At 43.6% G+C, this 20,201-nt stretch overlaps 1 protein-coding gene across 1 annotated transcript in view; it reads left to right on the forward strand.

Annotated features, from left to right (window-relative positions):
• LOC144326330 (inositol polyphosphate 5-phosphatase OCRL-like) overlaps positions 1-20,201 on the forward strand; it is a 55,551-nt gene that overhangs the window by 19,261 nt on the left and 16,089 nt on the right. The window contains 9 exon segments of the mRNA XM_077922870.1: positions 316-500; positions 814-837; positions 16,034-16,057; positions 16,059-16,089; positions 16,092-16,141; positions 16,665-16,749; positions 17,451-17,578; positions 18,984-19,095; positions 19,179-19,281. Coding sequence (XP_077778996.1) covers positions 316-500; positions 814-837; positions 16,034-16,057; positions 16,059-16,089; positions 16,092-16,141; positions 16,665-16,749; positions 17,451-17,578; positions 18,984-19,095; positions 19,179-19,281 — 742 coding nt within the window.

Raw genomic sequence — 20,201 nt, forward strand, 5'->3', positions numbered from 1 at the left:
ATCACTTTCTCTCACCCCCCCCCCCCCCCCCAGTATCCTGTCACCATCTTCTGTGCAGCTGCTGCTTTGGAGGACTAGAGAGGAAAGTGGGGTGGGGGTGGGAACTGAGTCGCTTCTTTGCCTAATTCTTGAAGTTAAGGTTTCCCCCATACACCTGTGAGAACAGGATGCTGTACTAGATGGGCCATTGGCCTGATCCAGCAGGCTCCTATTGTGTCCTTCTGTTCAATTATTCACCGTCTTAACTTTTAATTTACAGACAAGCCAACTTGGCTGTGCCAAAGAGTGTATCTACCTGACCTCCTCCCGTTTTAGGTGAGACGGTGGACATTTCCCTGGATGTGTACGTCAGCAAGGAAGAGAAGATTGAGGCTATCTTTGTCCTTCACCTTGACCGTGGCAAGGACTATTTCCTCACCATCAGTGGGAGCTATCTATCAAGCTGCTTCGGGACCTCCTTGGAAGCCTTGTGCTGGATGTCTACCCTTCCCACTCGGCTTGCCTGCTTGAAAAACAGCTGCTCTTCCACTCAGAAATGTGGGGGCTGGGGGTCCTCCGCTGCATTCAGCTTCAGCTTCTGTAGCTGTGCATCCGCTTCCTGTGTGCTGTTCATGCCCTTTGTTTGCCTTGACTGAGTCATCCCAGGTTCTGGTCCTCCCACCTGCCCTTTCGCAGGGCCACTGAACCGTGTGCATTTCCCTGCCATCTGCCCAGATACTGTTCAGCCAACGGGCTGTTTCTTTCTCTTCTCAGGGCCTGGGCCATTAACACCCTTGGTTGTCTTTTGCTCTTGCCTTCCTCCTCTGATCTCAGGGAGAAGACAGCTTCCTAGAAAAGGTAACAGTTGGTTTGATATCCTCTAGATGTTCTTGTAGCGGGCTCAAACAAGGTACAGGCAACGCCCCGTTTACACGGGGGTTGCGTTCTGAGGTGCTGTGCGTTTAAATGAAATTGCGTATATTGGGGACAGCATTGGAAAAGCCTGCAAACACCCTCTAAACTTCCGGAAACCCTTTTGAAAGGCCTTTTGAAAACCAGCAGCACTTGCCAGCCTCCCTGCAAAACTCCTTGCTCCAACTCTCCACAGGCCTGAAAGGTCGGTGCCGGGACTTCCGGGTTAGCGCCATCGGTAATGGCGGATTCCCTCTGCCTCTGAGGGACCAGCTCCGCGGGATCGGGTCTGACTGCTGCGGCGAAGCGGGGACCCCTTAAAAAATCACAGGCGGGTGAAGCCTGTGAACGTGGGACTCGGCGGGCACCTTCAGCGCCCCCCCAATTTGCGAAGGAACCTATTTTTTGGGCTCCGGAGCGAAGCGGGGTGAGCGGCGCGGTGCTGTGAGTTGACTGCTTCTTCCGCAGAGTGAAGCCGCACAGCCGTTATCGGAGAGTGCTGACTTTTTCCTGGGACTATTTGGCTACAAAGCAACTACCCGTGAGTAGGAAAAAATTGGATTTAAAAGAAGGAAAGGATCGAATTTGGTACCGAAATGGGGAGGTGCAAACAGGAAGTCCGCCTTCCGTTTCTTGTATATAGATCAAAGCAAAGAGACTGTAAGCTAAAACTTTGAAAGACGTCTTTAAAAGGACTCAAATCCTAACGTCAAACAAGAGATCTCCCCTCCGGATTGCAGGAGAGGAGGGGAAAAGGTTTGAACTGTATTTTCCTGCAAAAAAGAGAGGAAAGGAAGCCAAAATCCACCGCTTAGACCCTGGGAACGGACTGCCTATAGACAATGGGAATGCCGCATTGTGAAAGGCACTACTGGTAAATAGAGTGCTTTTGACAGCTAACTTTGCAAAAGAGATACAGTGTTTCTGGCTGACTTCTCCTGGTTTTAAAGTAACTGGAATTGAAACTGTCGTTCTTCTGTGAATTGGGGGATTTAAAAAGGTTATTTTTTATTTATTTATAAAGTTACAAGATTGACTGTTACTGTGTCCCCCTAGAGGAAGTAGGATATTGTTACAAAAACAACTGGGCCAGGGGAATTTTCCACTTCAAAACAAATCCTAGCCGCGGGACTGACCTTGGATTTAATCTAGAGTGTTATGGCAGATGGAAAAGAAAAGTCAGAGTTGCTTCAAGAAAAAACAATGAGGTCTGGTAAATCTTTTCGTACAGATATTGGGCTACAGAGAAGAGCATCAGCATCTGGTTCCTCTGGACCACCTGGATTATCAGGGGCTGCACCTGTACAAGTGAAGTCAAAAGGAATGTCGTCTGAAGATGTTTTAGCTCTGGCACTAGGGAGAATTAATGAATCTTTGGAAAATTTAAGCAAACAAATAGCTGAAACAAACAAACAGGTAGCTGAAACAAACAAACAAGTAGCTGAAGCATCAGTTAAAATTGACCAAAACACCACAAGTATAAATAATTTTGGACAGAAGGTGAACACCAATACAGAGACTATTGAGAAATTGCTTCAGGAATCTACTTTGACCCGAAAGACAGCTGAAGAAGCAAAGGAAATAGCAACTGCTACTGAAGAGAAGATACCACCGATACATAGGCAACTCGACGACTATAGGTTGATGTTCTCTATGATTGAATTGAAGGAGAAACAAACGAATTTGAGGATCAGGGCTGTACCTGAACTTGAGAAAGATAACTTGACTGACTTTCTTACGAAGGAATTTGCAGACTTCTGGCAATTAGACTTGGGGAAGGAAGAATTTAAGATAGTGAGTGCATTCAGGCTCGGAAGAGGAGGAAAGAAGAACAAGGTGAGAGACTGCCTCATTACCCTTCGAACAAAAGAGGAGAGAGACAAAATCTTGAATCTACATTTCCGAAAGACCTTGGAAATATATCAGTCAAGTGTGGAGATATTTGAGGACATTCTGAAACATCTTTTGGATCTTAGGTCTAATTACGGAGACCTGGTCGCCCTGCTGAGAAGCAACAGAATCATCTTTAGGTGGGAATTCCCCAAGGCCTGTCTTTTAAATACAAAGGGAGAAAGATAAAAATAAGATCACCTGACGACAAAGATAGATTTTTGAAAGATCACGGAGAAGACATACAGAAAGAAGCGGAATCTGGAGAAGAGCCAAGAGCACTGGAAAGAGGAATGCTAGACATAGCAAACTTATCTTTTGGATTGCACGGTTCAGAGAAAGTGACACCACCGACAGAACAAGAACAAGCACTTGGCGCAGTTGGAGGAAAAATAAAGTAATTACATTATGGCTCTGCAACTATTAAGTTGGAATTGTAACGGTCTCAACTCCCCCCGGAAAAGGAAAAATGTTTTTCATTTACTAAAAAAGGAACAATTGGACTTGATTTGCCTACAGGAAACACATGTGATAAGGCTACATAGAAAAGTATTGATTAACAAAAGATTGGGACAGGAGTTTATCTCATCTGACAAAGTTAAAAAAAGAGGAGTAGTGATCTATGCAAAGGAGAGATTATCACCGAAATTTATTTTTAAAGATGACCAAGGAAGATTTGTGGCAATTGAAATTCAAATTCAAGGAGAGAAATTCTTGATAGTAGGAGTTTATGCACCGAATGAGGGGAAATCTGATTTCTTTAAAAAGTTGCATGAGACCTTAATGGACTATATGGATTACAATTTGATTTTGATGGGGGATATGAACGGAGTGGTATCTACAAATATGGATAAGGCACAAAGACAGGTAGTCACCAAGGATGGTAGACTACCGAAAACTTTTTTTGAGATGACAGACAATTTGGACTTAGTTGATATCTGGAGAACAAAGAACCCCTTGGGTAGAGAGGGAACTTTCTTTTCTGAAGCCAAAATGACATAGACCAGAATTGATCAAATATGGGTAACTAGAGGAATGGCACCAAAGATAAAGAAGGTGGAAATTTGTCCAAAAACCTGCTCCGACCATAATACTGTGAAGATGGAGATGAAACTAATATCAACTGGCTCTTTTAGATGGAGGATGAATGACACCTTATTTAGAGATGAAAATGTGAATAAGAAGGCCCAAAAAACTATCAGAGACTATTTTGAGATAAATATGAATACTAATGTTGAAAAAAGAGTAATCTGGGACGCAAGTAAAGCCGTCATGAGAGGGTTCTTGATACAACAGAATGCAATAAAGAAGAGAAGTCAAAATGAGAAGAAAGATAAAATTTTGGAGAAAATAAAAGAAAGTGAGAAGAAATTGAGAGCAAAACCAAAGTCTCAGGAGATTTTGAAAGAAATAAAGTTATATCAAGTTCAATATATGAAAATGACGAATCAGGAAATAGAATGGAAGATTAGACAGATGAGACAAAAGACATTTGAATCAGCTAATAAATGTGGGAAATTGTTGGCCTGGCAAATGAAAAAAAGACAAAAATTAAATACTATTACAAATTTAGAAGTGGAAGGAAAGAACATAGAGAACCCAGCCGAGATTAAAAACTGTTTCCAGAGGTACTTTAAACAACTATATACACAAGGGCCACAGAAAGAAACTGACATAGATCGATTTTTGAAGATAAATGGATTACAAAAAATTTCTCAAGAAAATAAATTAATGTTGAACTACAAAATATCTGAACAGGAAATAGAAGGTGCCATTCAGAACATGCAATTAGGTAAATCTCCAGGACCAGATGGACTGACTTCCAGATATTACAGAACTTTAAAAGAATGGTTAGTACAACCTTTAAAGGAAGTCTGTAATGAAATATTGGAAGGGAAAAGGGCACCAGAGTCATGGAAGGAAGCGTATTTCACACTTATACCGAAAACAGAGACTGAAAAGACCCAGCTCAAGAACTACCGCCCCATATCACTGCTTAATGTGGATTACAAAATTTTTGCAGATATTTTGGCCAAAAGACTAAAAAAAGTGCTGGTGGGGGAGATTCATAAAGACCAAGCAGGCTTTCTCCCAGGTAGACACTTGTCTGAAAATTTGAGAAATATAATTAATATTTTAGAAAAACTACAAGTGAATATTAATACCAAGGCAGTTTTGATATTTGTGGACGCGGAGAAAGCTTTTGACAATATTTCTTGGAGTTTTATGAAGAAGAACCTACAGGGGATGGGGGTAGGTCAAGGTTTTGGAAATGGTATAAGTGCAATTTACTCTGAACAAAAGGCCAAATTAATTGTTAATAACGAGGTGACGGAGGAATTTAAGATAGAAAAAGGAACACGACAAGGTTGCCCAATTTCCCCATTGCTTTTTATATCAGTCCTGGAGGTTTTGTTGAATATGATTAGAAGGGACCAGTTGGTTAAAGGTGTACAAGTTGGAGCTAAACAGTATAAATTGAGAGCATTTGCAGACGATCTAGTACTGACATTACAGGAGCCAGAATCTAGTACTAAAAGAGTTTTGGAACTGATTCAAGATTTTGGCCAGGTTGCAGGATTCAAATTGAATAAACTAAAAACAAAGGTTTTAGAGAAAAATTTAACAGCGGTTGAAAGAGAGAGGTTTCAGAATGTGACAGGCTTAACAGTGGTTAAGAAAGTGAAATACCTGGGGATTAATATGACAGCTAAAAATGGGAACTTATTTAAAGACAATTATGAAAAATGCTGGACGGAAGTGAAAAAAGATTTAGAAATTTGGTCAAATTTGAAGCTTCCATTGCTAGGCCGTATTGCTGCGATAAAGATGAATGTATTGCCAAGAATGTTATTTCTGTTTCAAACATTGCAAATTTTGGATAAAATGGATTGTTTCAAGAAGTGGCAGAGAGATATTTCTGGAGCTTCCGGAGGCGGCGCCAGCGGTAATGGCGGATTCCCTCTGAACGGAGGGAGAGGCTCTGCGGAAATCGGGTCCACCGCTGCAGCGAAAGTGGAGGACCCTTAAAAAACCCGCAGGCGGAAGAAGCCTGGGGCCGTGGGACCCAACGGGCACGCTTTGCGCCCCCCGAACTGTCAAAGAAGCTCTGTAAAGAGCTTCGGAGCGGAGCGGGGGTGCGCTGTGCTGAGGGTCAATCACTACTTCTGCAGAGTGAAGCTGCACAGCAATTACCGGAGAGCGCTGACCTTTTTCCTGTGAAACATCGAATTGAAACATCTACCCGTGAGTAAGAACTGGGGAATTTGGAAAAGATCAAAGAATAAGAACTGATATAAACGAACTTTGAACTTGATTCTGACTTTGATCTTGGACTTTATTGCGGAATTTGGATCTGAAACCGGCAAAGTGTAAACAGGAAGCCCGCTTTGCCGATCTTGTAAATAGACTGAAAGCAAGGGATAAAGGAGCTTTGAACCAAAGAAATTGACTGATTATAAAGAGCTAAATTTCACTGCCCGGCAAACGACCCCCCCCCCATAAGTTGGGAAAGGGGGAAAAAAACCATCACTCAATCCTTGATATCGGACTGCTTTAAACAACTTAAAGGTCATTCTGAGTGCACCGCTTTATATACATTGTAACTTTTACTGTGGATTTCTGCAAGAGACTGGTAACTTTTTAAGGATACATCTGAGTCCATAATTGTTTTTACTGGTATAACATTTGGGAAGTCTACTGTTTAACAATCATCACTTTGAAACATTTTGCTCCCCTGCTCCCCTAGAGGAACTTTGTGTCATAGCTGGGGATTTTCCACTGCAGCTGTCATTTTTGTACTGTCAAGAAACAAGCCTAGGAGTTGTGTGAGCTGTGTGAATGACCTTGACTCTCAGAGGCTAAGTAATGGATCAGGACAAACAACAAGATAAGGCGCAGGAGAAGGCTCAAGAGAAAGCAACAAGAGCTAAAACTAGACAACAGCAGCAATTATTGGCACAGCAACAACAATTGCACAGAAGAGCATCTGTAACAGGACTTTCTACCCCACAAGCCATAGAAAGAGAAGAATCAAAAGGAGCAGGAACGGATTCTACGACATTGGATAAGATTCTTTCAGCTCTACAAAATCTGACAGCTAAGATTGATCTAAATACCTCAACCATCAATGATCTTGGGCAGAAAGTGAGTGACGTGGGGCAGAAAGTGAATACTAATACCCAGGCTATTGACAAGTTGCTGCAGGAATCCAAGGAGACAAAGAAGACAGCAGAGGAAGCGAAAGAGAGGGTTTTGGCGGTAGAGGAGAAGATACCGCCAATAAATAGAAAACTGGATGATTACAGGGCACAATTCTCTCTGATTGAACTTAAAGAGAAACAGACTAATTTGAGAATAAGGGCGGTCCCAGAATCAGAAGAAGGGGAATTAATTGAATTTCTTACATCGGAATTTGAAGCTTTCTGGGACCTGGATCCGCAAAAGGAAGAATTTAAGATAGTCAGTGCTTTCTGATTGGGAAGGGTTAAAAGGAAAAATAGAGCAAGAGACTGCTTGATTTCATTAAGGTCAAAGGAAGAAAGAGATAAAATATTGAATCTCCACTACCAGAAAGCACTCGTGATAGAAAGTGAGAGAATTGAAATTTTCAAAGATATCCCAAAATATTTACTGGATCTCAGAGCCAACTACGGAGATTTGGTAGGCCTACTAAGGAAAAACAACATTCCATTTAGGTGGGAATTCCCGCAAGGCCTCTCGTTCACATTCAAAGGAAAGAAAATAAAGATAAGATCAAAGGAAGATAAAGTGAGCTTCCTGAGAGACTTTGGGGAAGACCTGTGAAGAGAGGCCAGAACAAAAGAACCGGAAATATCAGGATTGGGACCACTTGATTTGGGAAGACACCCCTTGGGGTTGGACCAACTAGAGAAAGAGACACAACCGTCAGAACAAGAGCAACTCTTAGGAGCGGTTGGAGGAACTTTACAATAACCACAACATGTCTCTGCAGATGTTAACCTGGAACATTAGGGGTTTGAATTCCCCTAGTAAGAGGAAGAGAATTTTCCATATGTTAAAAAAGGAACAATTAGACCTGATCTGTCTACAAGAAACACATATAACAAGACTCCACAGGAAGCTATTGATAAATAAGCGACTAGGCCAAGAATTTATTTCATCGGACAAAGTAAAAAAAAGAGGAGTTGTGATATATGCAAAAGAAAAACTATCACCAAAATTTCTCTTTAAAGATGAACACGGACGATTTGTAGCAATTGAAATACAATTTCAAGGAGAGAAATTATTAATAATTGGAGTCTATGCACCTAATGAGGGGAAATCAGAATTTTATAAGAAACTGCATGAGACTTTGTTGGATTACATGGATCAAAATATCATTTTGATGGGAGACATGAACGGTGTTGTGTCAACAAATATGGATAAATCTGAAAGACAGTTAGTCACAAAAGATGGAAGACTACCAAAGAATTTTTTTGAAATGACAGACAATATGGACTTGATTGACATTTGGAGAACCAAAAACCCTCTAGGCAGAGAGGGGACTTTTTTCTCTGAAGCCAACATGACCTGGACACGAATTGACCAAATTTGGATCACAAGAGGGATGGCACCCAAGATTCGAAAGGTGGAAATCTGTCCAAAAATCTGCTCCGACCATAACCCTGTGAGAATGGATATGAAACTAACACCGATTGGTTACTTCAGATGGAGAATGAATGACACCTTGTTTAGAGATCCAGAAATTATTAAGAAGGCCCAAAAAACTATAAAAGATTACTTTGAAATAAATTTGAAGACTACGGTGGAAAAAAGAGGAATCTGGGACGCAAGTAAAGCTGTAATGAGAGGTTTTTTGATTCAGCAAAATGCTATAAAGAGGAGACTTCAAGAGGATAGAAAAGAAAAGATTCTAGAGAAAATTAAAGAAGGAGAGAAGAGATTAAGGTCTAAACCTAAGTCACAGGAGATTCTGCGAGAAATTAAATCATATCAAGCACAATATCTGAAAATGGTTAATCAGGACATAGAATGGAAGATCAAACAGATGAGACAAAAAACATTTGAATCGGCTAATAAGTGTGGAAAGCTGCTAGCTTGGCAGCTGAAGAAAAGACAAAAACTAAATACTGTGACTAATCTTGAAGTAAATGGAAGGAACATACAAAACCCAAAGGAAATTAAAGACTGTTTCCAGAGATACTTTAAACAACTGTATGCACAAGGGCCACAGAATGAGATTAAGATTGAGGAATTTTTAGAAACAAATGGATTACAAAAGATATCTCAAGAGAACAAATTAATATTGAATGAAAAAATTTCTGAACAGGAGGTTGAAGGTGCTATAAAGAATTTGCAACTAGGCAAGTCTCCAGGCCCGGATGGGCTATCCTCCAAATACTACAAAGTTTTGAAAGACTATTTAATCCAACCGTTAATGGAGGTTTGTAATGAAATTATGGAGGGGAAAAGAGCGCCGGAATCGTGGAAAGAGGCTTATATCACACTCATACTGAAAAATGAGTCTGAAAAGACACAACTTAAGAACTACCGCCCCATATCCCTACTTAATGTGGATTATAAAATTTTTGCTGACATTTTGGCTAAAAGACTGAAAAAAGTTTTAGTTGGAATGATACATAAAGACCAAGCTGGCTTTCTTCCAGGCAGATATATGTCAAATAATACGAGGAATTTGATTGACATTTTGGAAAAATTGCAAGTTAATATCAACACAAAAGCTGTTTTGATATTTATTGATGCGGAGAAAGCCTTTGACAATATCTCTTGGAGTTTTATGAGGAAAAATTTGCAAGGGATGGGGGTGGGAGAAAGGTTTGGAAACGGTATAGGTGCGATTTATTCAGAACAAAAGGCAAAATTAATAGTGAATAATGCAGTCACAGAAGAAGTTAAGATAGAGAAAGGGACACGACAAGGCTGCCCAATTTCCCCTCTGCTTTTTATTTCAGTCCTGGAGGTCTTGCTGAACATGATTAGAAGGGACCAACAGATTCAGGGTATACAGGTCGGAGTTAAACATTATAAACTTAAAGCATATGCAGATGACCTAGTACTGACATTACAGGAGCCAATTCCTAGTACTAAAAGAGCTTTGGAAATAATACAAGAATTTGGTCAGGTGGCAGGTTTTAAATTGAATAAATCGAAAACTATGGTTTTGGAGAAGAATTTAACATCGACTGAGAAGGAAAGGTTTCAGGGAGAAATAGGCTTATCATTGGTGAAAAAAGTGAAATACCTTGGGGTGAATATGACTTCAAAAAATGCTAATCTATTTAAAGATAATTATGAGAAGTGTTGGTCAGAAGTGAAAAAAGATCTTGAAACTTGGACAAACTTGAAGCTTTCCTTATTGCATAGAATTGCGGTTATTAAAATGAATGTATCGCCAAGAATGTTATTTTTGTTTCAGACGTTACAAATTATTGACAAGATGGACTGTTTCAAGAAGTGGCAAAAAGAAATTTCTAGATTTGTCTGGCAGGGCAAAAAGCCCAGAATAAAATACAAAATCCTTACTGATACTAAGAATAGAGGGGGGTTTGCCCTGCCGGACTTTAAGTTATATTATGAAGCAGCAGCCTTTTGCTGGTTGAAGGAATGGCTACTTCTTGAGAACACAGACATTTTGGATCTAGAAGGTTTTAATAATGCTTTTGGGTGGCATGCATATCTGTGGTATGATAAGGCTAAAGCTCATAAAGGTTTTAAAAATCATATTGTCAGGAAAGCATTATTTAATGTCTGGACTAGATACAAAGATTTGCTGGAAAGTAAGACTCCCAGGTGGTTGTCGCCAATGGAGGCTAAGGCTGTGAAAAAGCTCAATATGGAATCTAAATGGCCGAGATATTCGGAAATTTTGGAACAAGAAGGGGACAGGTTGAAATTGCAGAGTTATGAGAAACTTAAAAATAAGGTGCAGGATTGGTTACATTATTTTCAAGTAAGAGAGGCCTATAATTTGGACAGGAAAAATGGCTTCCAGGTGGAAAAATCAAAGTTGGAAACAGAACTGTTAGAACCCAATGCTAAGATATTGTCGAGAATGTATGATATGCTGTTGAAATGGAATACTGAGGATGAAACGGTTAAATCGGCTATGATAAAATGGGCACAAGACATTGGTCATAATATTATGTTTGCTGACTGGGAACGGTTGTGGACCACCGGTATGAAATTTACGGCATGTAATGCCTTAAGAGAAAATATTATGAAAATGATTTATAGGTGGTACATGACACCAGTCAAGCTTGCAAAAATTTATCATTTGCCTGATAACAAGTGTTGGAAATGTAAAGAAACTGAAGGAACATTCTTTCACCTTTGGTGGACGTGCCCAAGGATTAAGGCGTTCTGGGAAATGATCTATAATGAACTGAAAAAGGTATTTAAGTATACTTTTCTGAAGAAACCAGAGGCCTTTCTCCTGGGCATAGTCGGCCAATTGGTGCCAAAGAAGGATAAAACCTTTTTCATGTATGCTACAGCAGCAGCAAGAATACTTATTGCAAAGCATTGGAAGACGCAAGATCTACCCACCGTGGAAGAATGGCAGATGCAAGTAATAGACTATATGGAACTGGCAGAAATGACCGGCAGAATCCGAGATCAAGGAGAGGAGCAGGTGGAAGAGGACTGGAAGAAGTTTAAAGTCTATCTACAAAAATACTGTAAAATTTATGAATGCTGAGGGCTCTGAAAACGAAATGAAGGGGTTTCTAGCGATTAAGATAAATAGACTATAAAGGGAGGTATAAAGGTTTAAAATGAATAATCAATGATCTTGCTGAACTAATTTTTAAAGTAGAATACAAGAAGGGAAGGCAGGTGGAAGTAAAGAGAATAAGGTTTTGAAAGTTACCAATATGAAAGAGTGTTCTTTTTTATGCTAAATTTTTTCTTTTGCATTTTTCTTTTTTCTGCTTTTCTGTTTGGATTTTCGATGTTTGTTGTCTGTTTTTCGTGATTTTTGTTGACTTTTGTTGGTTGTTAATTTTTTGAAAAAATCCTAATAAAATATTATTAAAAAAAAAAAAGAAGAAGTGGCAGAGAGATATTTCTAGATTTGTCTGGCAGGGCAAGAAGCCCAGAATAAAATTTAAAATATTAATGGATGCAAAGGAAAGAGGTGGATTTGCCCTGCCAGACCTTAAACTTTATTATGAATCAGCAGCGTTCTGCTGGTTGAAAGAATGGCTACTTCTTGAAAACACAGACATCTTGGACTTAGAAGGTTTTAATAATGTATTTGGTTGGCATGCATATTTATGGTATGATAAGGTCAAAGCACATAAAGCATTTAAAAACCATATTGTCAGGAAAGCATTGTTTAATGTCTGGATAAGATATAAGGACTTGCTTGAAAATAAAACCCCAAGGTGGTTGTCACCGATGGAAGCGAAGGCTCAGAAAAAGCTCAATATGGAGGCCAAATGGCCGAAATATTGGGAAATTTTGGAACAAGTGGGAGACAAACTGAAATTGCAGAGTTATGAAAAACTAAAAAACAAAGTGTGAGATTGGCTTCATTATTATCAAATAATGGAGGCATACAATTTGGACAAAAAAATTGGCTTCCAGGTGGAAAAATCAAAATTGGAAACAGAACTGTTAGATCCTAAAACTAAAACTTTGTCAAGAATGTATAACTTGCTGTTCAAATGGAATACTCAGGATGAAACGGTGAAATCTGCTATGATTAAATGGGCACAAGATGTTGGACATAACATTATGATGGCTGACTGGGAACAGGATTAAGGCTTTCTGGGAGATGATATATAATGAAATGAAAAAGGTATTTAAATATACCTTTCTGAAGAAACCAGAGGCCTTTCTCCTGGGCATCGTGGGGCAATTGGTGCCAAAGAAGGATAGAACTTTCTTTATGTATGCTACGACAGCAGCAAGAATACTTATTGCAAAGTATTGGAAGACACAAGATCTACCCACCCTGGAAGAATGGCAGATGAAGGTGATGGACTATATGGAACTGGCAGAAATGACTGGCAGAATCCGAGACCAGGGAGAAGAGTTGGTGGAAGAAGACTGGAAGAAATTTAAAGACTATCTACAGAAATATTGTAAAATTAATGAATGTTAGAATGATGTTGGATAAAAAGTTAAGTGGTTTTTAGCTATAACGCTATAAGGAATATGAAAAAATGGATTATTAACAGGTAAAAATTTAATATTACAATACTATAAGATTAAAGACTAGGATAAACAAAGAGGGAAAGGATTTGCTGAACTAACAAATTGAATTGGAATACAAAAAAGGGAGGTATGAGGAGGTCCTGGAAACAAGCAAATGAAAGATAAGTGATGGGAAGATGGAATTGCTTTTTAAATATTTTTATTTTGTATTTTTCTTTTTTCTTTTTTCTTTTTGTAATATTTTGAAAACTTTAATAAATATCCTTTAAAAAAAAGAAAGAAAGGTCGGTGCCAAAGCTCCTGGGAGGGAGTCGAGATGCTGTTTCCATGCCGCTTTGCCGCTTTTGTGCTCTTGGGGGGGACATTTTGGCCCCTTCAAGTGCCCCTTCCAGCTTTGCGGCAGTGTGCATGTGCCTCGAAGGCACGTAAATGGAGTTGCCCTTGTCAACGATCAGCAGCTGCTCCATGCAGTGGCAGCTGGTCCCTTAGGGCAAACCAGGCACTACCCCACCAACCTGACTTTCCTCTCAGGCAACCCGCACCTGCCTGCCTTCTGACTCAAATCCAGTCCAGGTGGTGGCTCCAGCTCTCTGCTTTGGTCTCTTCCCTAGTCTCAACGTGGCCCTTGTAGAACTCGGCAGAGGAGAACGGAGACGAAACCAGAATTTGCCATCACTGCTTGTAACTGATTTTGCACTGCTCGACTCTGGGTCCGCTTGCGATTGGCAGCACGGGAGGCAGAAAGCTCAGTCTCATGATGCAGGCGCCAGCCCCCTCTGGCCCCAAGAGCCAGTTTTCTCCTTGTCTCTGTGCTCAGCAACTGCTGCACAGACTATGCCACTCTGGCTTACTCTTACCACCTGAGCACTGGCATTTGGGAAGCGGTAGTGGCTGCTTTGGGGTGGCTCAGGGAAATGTCACTCCTCTCGAAATCATATCTACTTGGGTGTATTATCATAGCCACAAGGAGACAGTGGTGACTGTCAATTTGGACAGCTGTAGACATTTAGAATCATGGAGGATATGTTTATCAGGGCTATTTCTTGCCACTATTATCACAAACCACATGCTTTTGATTACCAGTTTCTGGGGAACATTATGGACAGAGTGCTATTGTCCCCGTGTCCCTATGGACTCCCAAGGGCATGTGGTTGGCCATTGTGGGAACAAAATGCATTGCTGTCAAGTGTCCCTTATTTGAAGGGACAGTCCCTTATTCCAGCGCCATGTCCCGCTGCTGTCCCTTATTGATGGATGTCCTTTAAATGTCCCTTAAATGATGTCCCTTAAATTTCAAAGCAAGCAGCTCCTCTCCCTCCCTCCCTGCCGGCCAGGGAGGAGGGAGGCTCCAACTGTGTTGCTTGGCTGTGTTGCTCACCCAATAAGAAGTCTAAGAACGACTGGGGGATGGAGCTTGCATGCCTTGTGTGTGGCTAGTTAATGCAAGCTGAGGGGGTTTTTGAATGCTGGACGCCATTTTGTTGCACATGCTGCTGCAAACTTTGCAGTGCAAAGCCAGGCCGGGGAGCCATCTTAAGTTGCGGCTGCATAGGCCTTGTGGTGCATGTGATTCAGATTCTATTCAGTTGAACCTCTGGTTACAAAGTTGGTTGGACAGTGTTCTCGAAGCTGCCAGCGTGAGTTTGACCAGACTGCAGGAGGACAGGAAGACTGGAGTGCCTGGAACAGGTGAGGCTGCAGGTCCCTTATTTTGGCTGCTGGTCCCTATTTTCAAGACTGCTGGTCCCTTATTTTCAAATCTGTAAGTTGACAGCTATGACAAAATGCTGATCTAACCCAGCAAGGCTCCTGTGTTTTTTGGCATGCACCAGCTACTCTTGCACTAAGACTCTGATACAGCATGTGTCATTCCCCACACCAATACACTCTCTCTCTCTCTCTCTCTCTCTCTCTCTCTCTCTCTCTCTCTCTCCAGGGGTGGGGAGTATTGGCGGGGGGGGGGAGGGGGGATGAACTGGGTCCTAATCAACAGCTGCCCTGGGGATGAGGGGATCAAATTCTCCATCCTTGCCAACTCCTTTTAGTGATGGGCTGCTTGCCACTGCTGTGCTCCTAAAGCTCTCTTGCTCCCCCCTCCTCTCTTTCTCTTTCTCTTGAATGTGGTAGCTTGAGATAGAACTAACCACCCTGAACATTTCTGGAGAGGAAGATGGGAAGGAGGCCGGAGACATTGTTCACCAGCTGCTGTGTGCTGCATTGCCCATACAAAGTCATGGGCTGGGGCTCCAGCTGTTGCTCAGTTCCTACCACTGCCTCTGCAATGTGCTCTAGACAAGGGGTGGTGAACATGTGACCCCATCATCTCATCATGCTGGCTGGGGCTGCAGCCCATCAACCTATGAAGACCCATCCATGTTCTGTTGCTGTTTTTGTTACTTATTCCCTGCCCTTCACCCAACAATTTAAATAAAATGTTAGCCAAACCTCATGTCCACAGCTGCATATTCAGTAAGCTTTTGGGTGAACTGCACATCCGGAGTGGGAGGATTACTAGCTGCATATTAATAGGGGGAGGGGGAGCTTGGATTTGGGGTGTGAGCAATTTGTTTTTTGTTTCCCCACTTGAGATGCTTGCTGTGGCTAGGGCTGGGCGATATATTTTCAAATCAGCTTGAAGTCTAGATAGTGAGACTGGTTTCATAATTTCTGACCTGGCAATATATTGCGAATCATGATGTGTGTGTGTACTATGCAAAAAACACCATGTGGGGGGAAACTGTGAAGCCAGACAATGCTTCTCGAGATTCATGCAGCCCCTGTGGACTCTGCCGGTTCAGCTTTCCCCTGCCCTCCTGCAGGGGGCAGCAAAAATCATAATGCGGGGGAAACCGTGAAGCCAGCCAATGCCTCTACATAGCTCCATCTTATTTCAGACATCGTGATATATTGGTGTATTGCAATGTTTAGCTAGTGATATATCACTGTGTTGAAAGCAAGCTATCGCCCAGCCTTAGTTGTGGCCTCAGAGGGCAAGACTTGTTCACCCAGCTGGAGCAAGGAAAGAATGCATACAGGCACACATTCTGTCAGGCTCTCATGCCAGCCCCACTTGTCATTGGACCTCCAGGAGAAGCAGTTACTGGATATAGTACCCCCAGGATGGTGATGACTCCACTGAGCGGCCAAGGAGATCTGGCTTTTGGTGGACCACCTCTTCAAGAATGCCTGCCACCAGGTGAGCTGAGGGGGACGGTACCATTGAAAGGATGGGTGTGGGCTGGAATCCAGTACCAGTTTTGGGGTGTGCAGGTTCCAAACACCACAATTGATTTATATCTTAGCTACCGACTCGTTCTTACAAGCTCCTGCTGTGAGTATAGTGGCAGCTTGGTGGAGCGGTAGCGGGTGGGACATCCAGCATATGCTATTCCTTAGAGTGGCTCAGAAGAACCCAAGTGTTCCCAACCATTGTCTGTCTATCCCTAGCAAAGCGGCTCTCTGAGACTCGTCACTAGAAGACGCGGGGAATGATTTCACTCTCCCATTGCCCCAAATCATGAGAAGGGTAGTAGGAATGCTACTGTGGAAAGCAGGCGGGATACAATTCTCAGCCCTTGTGCCAGCTCTCTTGGTGAGGGGCTTCTCTCCATTGTGGCATTCCTCGACCTCACATTATGCACCCCAGGGCTGGATTGTTCTTCATGCTATCCAGGATGTACCTCATCCCTTCCTAACGCATGGGTGATACTCTGCTTCAGGAGGACCTCTTCCAGACCCCGGGCATGCAGGACGAGCTGCAGGAGATAACTGAGGGCCTGGACACCAGCATTCCCGAGACGATCCGTATCCTCTTTGGGGGGCATTGTTGGGGAGCAGGGCTGCTTGGTGGTGTTCTTTCGCTCTTGGCTGGAGTGGACCTCACTTTTATATACCTGGTGGCTTAGGTTCCTAGGCCAGCCCATCCTTAAGGCTCTGGGACACAGCACAATGAAATGCCCACAGTCAAGTCCAGTCATGCATCCAAACAGCTTCACAGCTTTAACCCCCATTTGAAAACATCAGCCTGGCTAGATAGAGCAGAGGTGGGGAATCTTGACAGGCCCGCAGGCCCCACATCTAGCATCATACGTGGTGTCAGGTGTGGAGACAGGTAAAGACATGGCTGCAAAGGAGCTTCAAGGGTGCGTTCAATTGTTCTTTGGCAGGCAGGGTTTCTTGACCGCACTTTTGGAGTTGACCACGAGTATTTGTTGTTTGGATTGAAACCATGCCTGCAGAAGGACATTTCCTTGGCAGATCAGCTTTGCAGGCAGCTTCGTCAAGAGGGGAGGTGTGGGATAATTACAGTGGGATGGCTCAGCTGGTAGAGCGTGACACTCTTAATCTCAGGGCTGCGGGTTCAAGGTCCACCTTGTGCCAAAAGGGGGAACTTGCAAGGTGGGCCCAGATGTATAAGGACCAAGCTTCTTGCTTTGGACCAGCCTGGGAAGGAGGCAGGCTGCAGGTAACAGGACAGAACACTTCCCTTGCCAGGCTGTCAATAGCTGGCAGTGACCACTCGGTGGCCGAAGCTCTGCTCATCTTCCTGGAGGCAGTGCCAGAACCAGTCCTTTGCTATGAGCTGTATCAGCGCTGCCTTGAGTGCTCACATGACAGCCACCTCTGTCGCCAGGTCAGCCCCAGAGCCCCATCTCTTCCTGGCTGGTCTGCGGTGTGTACAGAAGCATAGAATCAGAAGGGATTTCCAAAGTCATCTAGTCCAAATGTTGCCGCGAGTAACAGGAAATCCACTAAAACATCCCTGAAAGCCAGTAAACCGGCACACTGGCAGGAGGGCTAGTCTGGTCTGGGAAGCCTTCTTAACTGCAGAGGTTGCTGATGTCTCCTTTGATAACCACCCCTCTCGGTTGTGGAGGGGGGTGGGGTGCGCACATGTTGCCTTTTTGCTTTCTGACCAGGACTTGTAAGAATAGCCCACCTGTTTCAGTGAACCTCGCTTGAATTTCCAACCCAGGAAGCGGCCATATACTGGGCCATCTAGCTCAGTATTGTCGAAATTGGCAAGCAGTGGCTCTCCAGGATTTCAGACAAGGGATGTTCCCTACCCTCCTGGGAGATGCTGGGGGTGGAGCCTGAGACTTTCTGCATGAAAAGCAGGTGGTTTACTGCAGAGCTATGGCCCTTCCCCCAAGATATCTCAGTTGGTAGAGCATAAGACTCTTCATCTCAGTGTCCTGAGTTCGAGCCCCACCTTAGGCATTGCAGGGGGTTCGATTAGTTAACCCTCGTGGTCCCTTCCGACTCTACAGTTGTATTATTCCCCAAAGTTCCCAGCAGAGTTCTAGTCCGGTTACCATTTTAAACATTCTTTTTTTTATGCCAGGTCTGAACCTGCGAACATAAGAAGTACACTGTGCTAGTGATCCATGCCCCTCCTCTAGCAAAGCTCTGCACTGAAACTCCAAACTGTGGGATGTAAACACAGGAGCAGTCAATGACAACATTCCTAGAGTGTACATGGGGAGGGATGTCTGTCCAGCAAGCAGGTAAACTTCCTGGGGACGGACTTCCTCCGCATGTGACCAGAGGTGGGTGTGGCCTCACCTGTGCAGGTAATGACAAAAGCACAGGGCAGGCAGCCACTCTCTCTCTCTGCCATTTTCCTTCGATGAAGCAACATCTAAGGATGCTCTCTTGGCTCCCAGCCAAGAGAGGAGATAAGGACTATCTTGCTACAAGATAGATTCTAAATGTATTTTACCTTTTTAAGCCTGTCTGCCTTCTGGGATCACATTGTGAACAGAACGTGAGTAAACTCTTTTATACTTTTATAAAGACTGTGTCGTGTCTTGTATTTTAAGAGGGAACAAAAGGGGAAATTACCAGAGTAATTATTATAGAGGTTCTAGCGAACCTGTGCACACGTTACCGTTGCACACTTAAAGGGGAATGTTTATAAACTCTGCTGATATTTTGGGAACTTGTTAGCACAAGTTGGATAAGGATATAATTAGTCAATATATCCTCTCCTGCACCCCAGAACATTCCCACACAAACTGCCCCTCCCTGTCTTGCAGGTGATCTGCCAGTTGCCGCGGTCGCACCAGAACGTGTTCCGCTTCGTGGTGGCTTTCCTGCGGGAGCTGCTGAAATACTCTGAGAGCAACAACGTCAGTGGCAACATGCTAGGTAAGGCCTGCCTGTCCTGGCTGGGAGCTGGCCTTCCTCCTGCTCCCGCCTCCTCTCATGCAAATGTTTCCGCTTCCCTGCAGCCACCCTCTTTGCCAGCCTCCTGCTACGGCCTCTGCCCAACGTTCTGCCGAGTGCCATCGGCTTCCTCCTGGGCTTCCTGCTGGGGGCGGATGACTACGAAAGGTGCCAAGCGTGACTGGAGACGAAGTTGGGAGGGAAGAGGCAAGGCCCAGCCTCTGTTCTCTGGTGCTGCCCTTCCCCTTGTGCCATCTTGCCATGTGCCAGCTCAACTTCCCTGTGCTTCGCCCTTTCCACCTTTTCCTCTTGACTCCTGACACGGTTGCACACTTGGCTTTCCACATGGTTTCAGGGCATTGGCAGCAGGTTCAGGGTGCTTGGGGAGGGACCCTGTTGGAGGACAGTCATTCCCCTGCCCATCCTACTACCACCACTGCTGCTCTCAGTCCCTGCGCAGTAGTCCACGCTCTCCCCTTCTGCTGCAGCTGAGCATGTGCTACTCTTGGTGGGTGCCAGGCATAAGGATTCCTGGCCTGTCCTGGGATTGCAGGACCTCTTTCTCTCATCAAGAAGGGGCAGGGCAGCCACTGTGGCCCACATACGCCTTAGCCTGCTCTCTATAGTTCAGCTATCTGTCCCCATTCTGCCAAGTAGAGTTCTAGGGTGTTCATTCTTCATGAAACACTAAGCATTGCCTAAAGGGACCAGGGGGGAGGAGGGGGCACAGGCTGGGCAGCAGGAGGGGAGCTGAGGCAGTGGGTACAGCTGGGTTGGGTTGGGCTCCCCACCTGACCCCAAGTTCTGCAACTTTGTCTTTCTGCTTTTCTGTCCTGGGTTCCTGTACTTGGTGCACACACACTCTTAATTTATTGGGAAACGGTTGTTTCAAAATGAAAGATCCGTTGTGCAGAGATTGTTCTGGTGTTTGGAGGGGAGCTACACTTGCCTTTGCTGGTTTCTCCACTGCTCTGAAGCTCAGCCAGACTTTCCAAATGTAGCCGCCTTGGGCCCTCGCAGCACACATGAGGGAGAGGCTGTGGAGAGGGGGTGCTGCATGGGGCATCAGGTCGTGCAGATACCATGGA

Source organism: Podarcis muralis, chromosome W, assembly GCF_964188315.1.
Source record: "Podarcis muralis chromosome W, rPodMur119.hap1.1, whole genome shotgun sequence".
NCBI classification, from domain to species: domain Eukaryota; kingdom Metazoa; phylum Chordata; class Lepidosauria; order Squamata; family Lacertidae; genus Podarcis; species Podarcis muralis.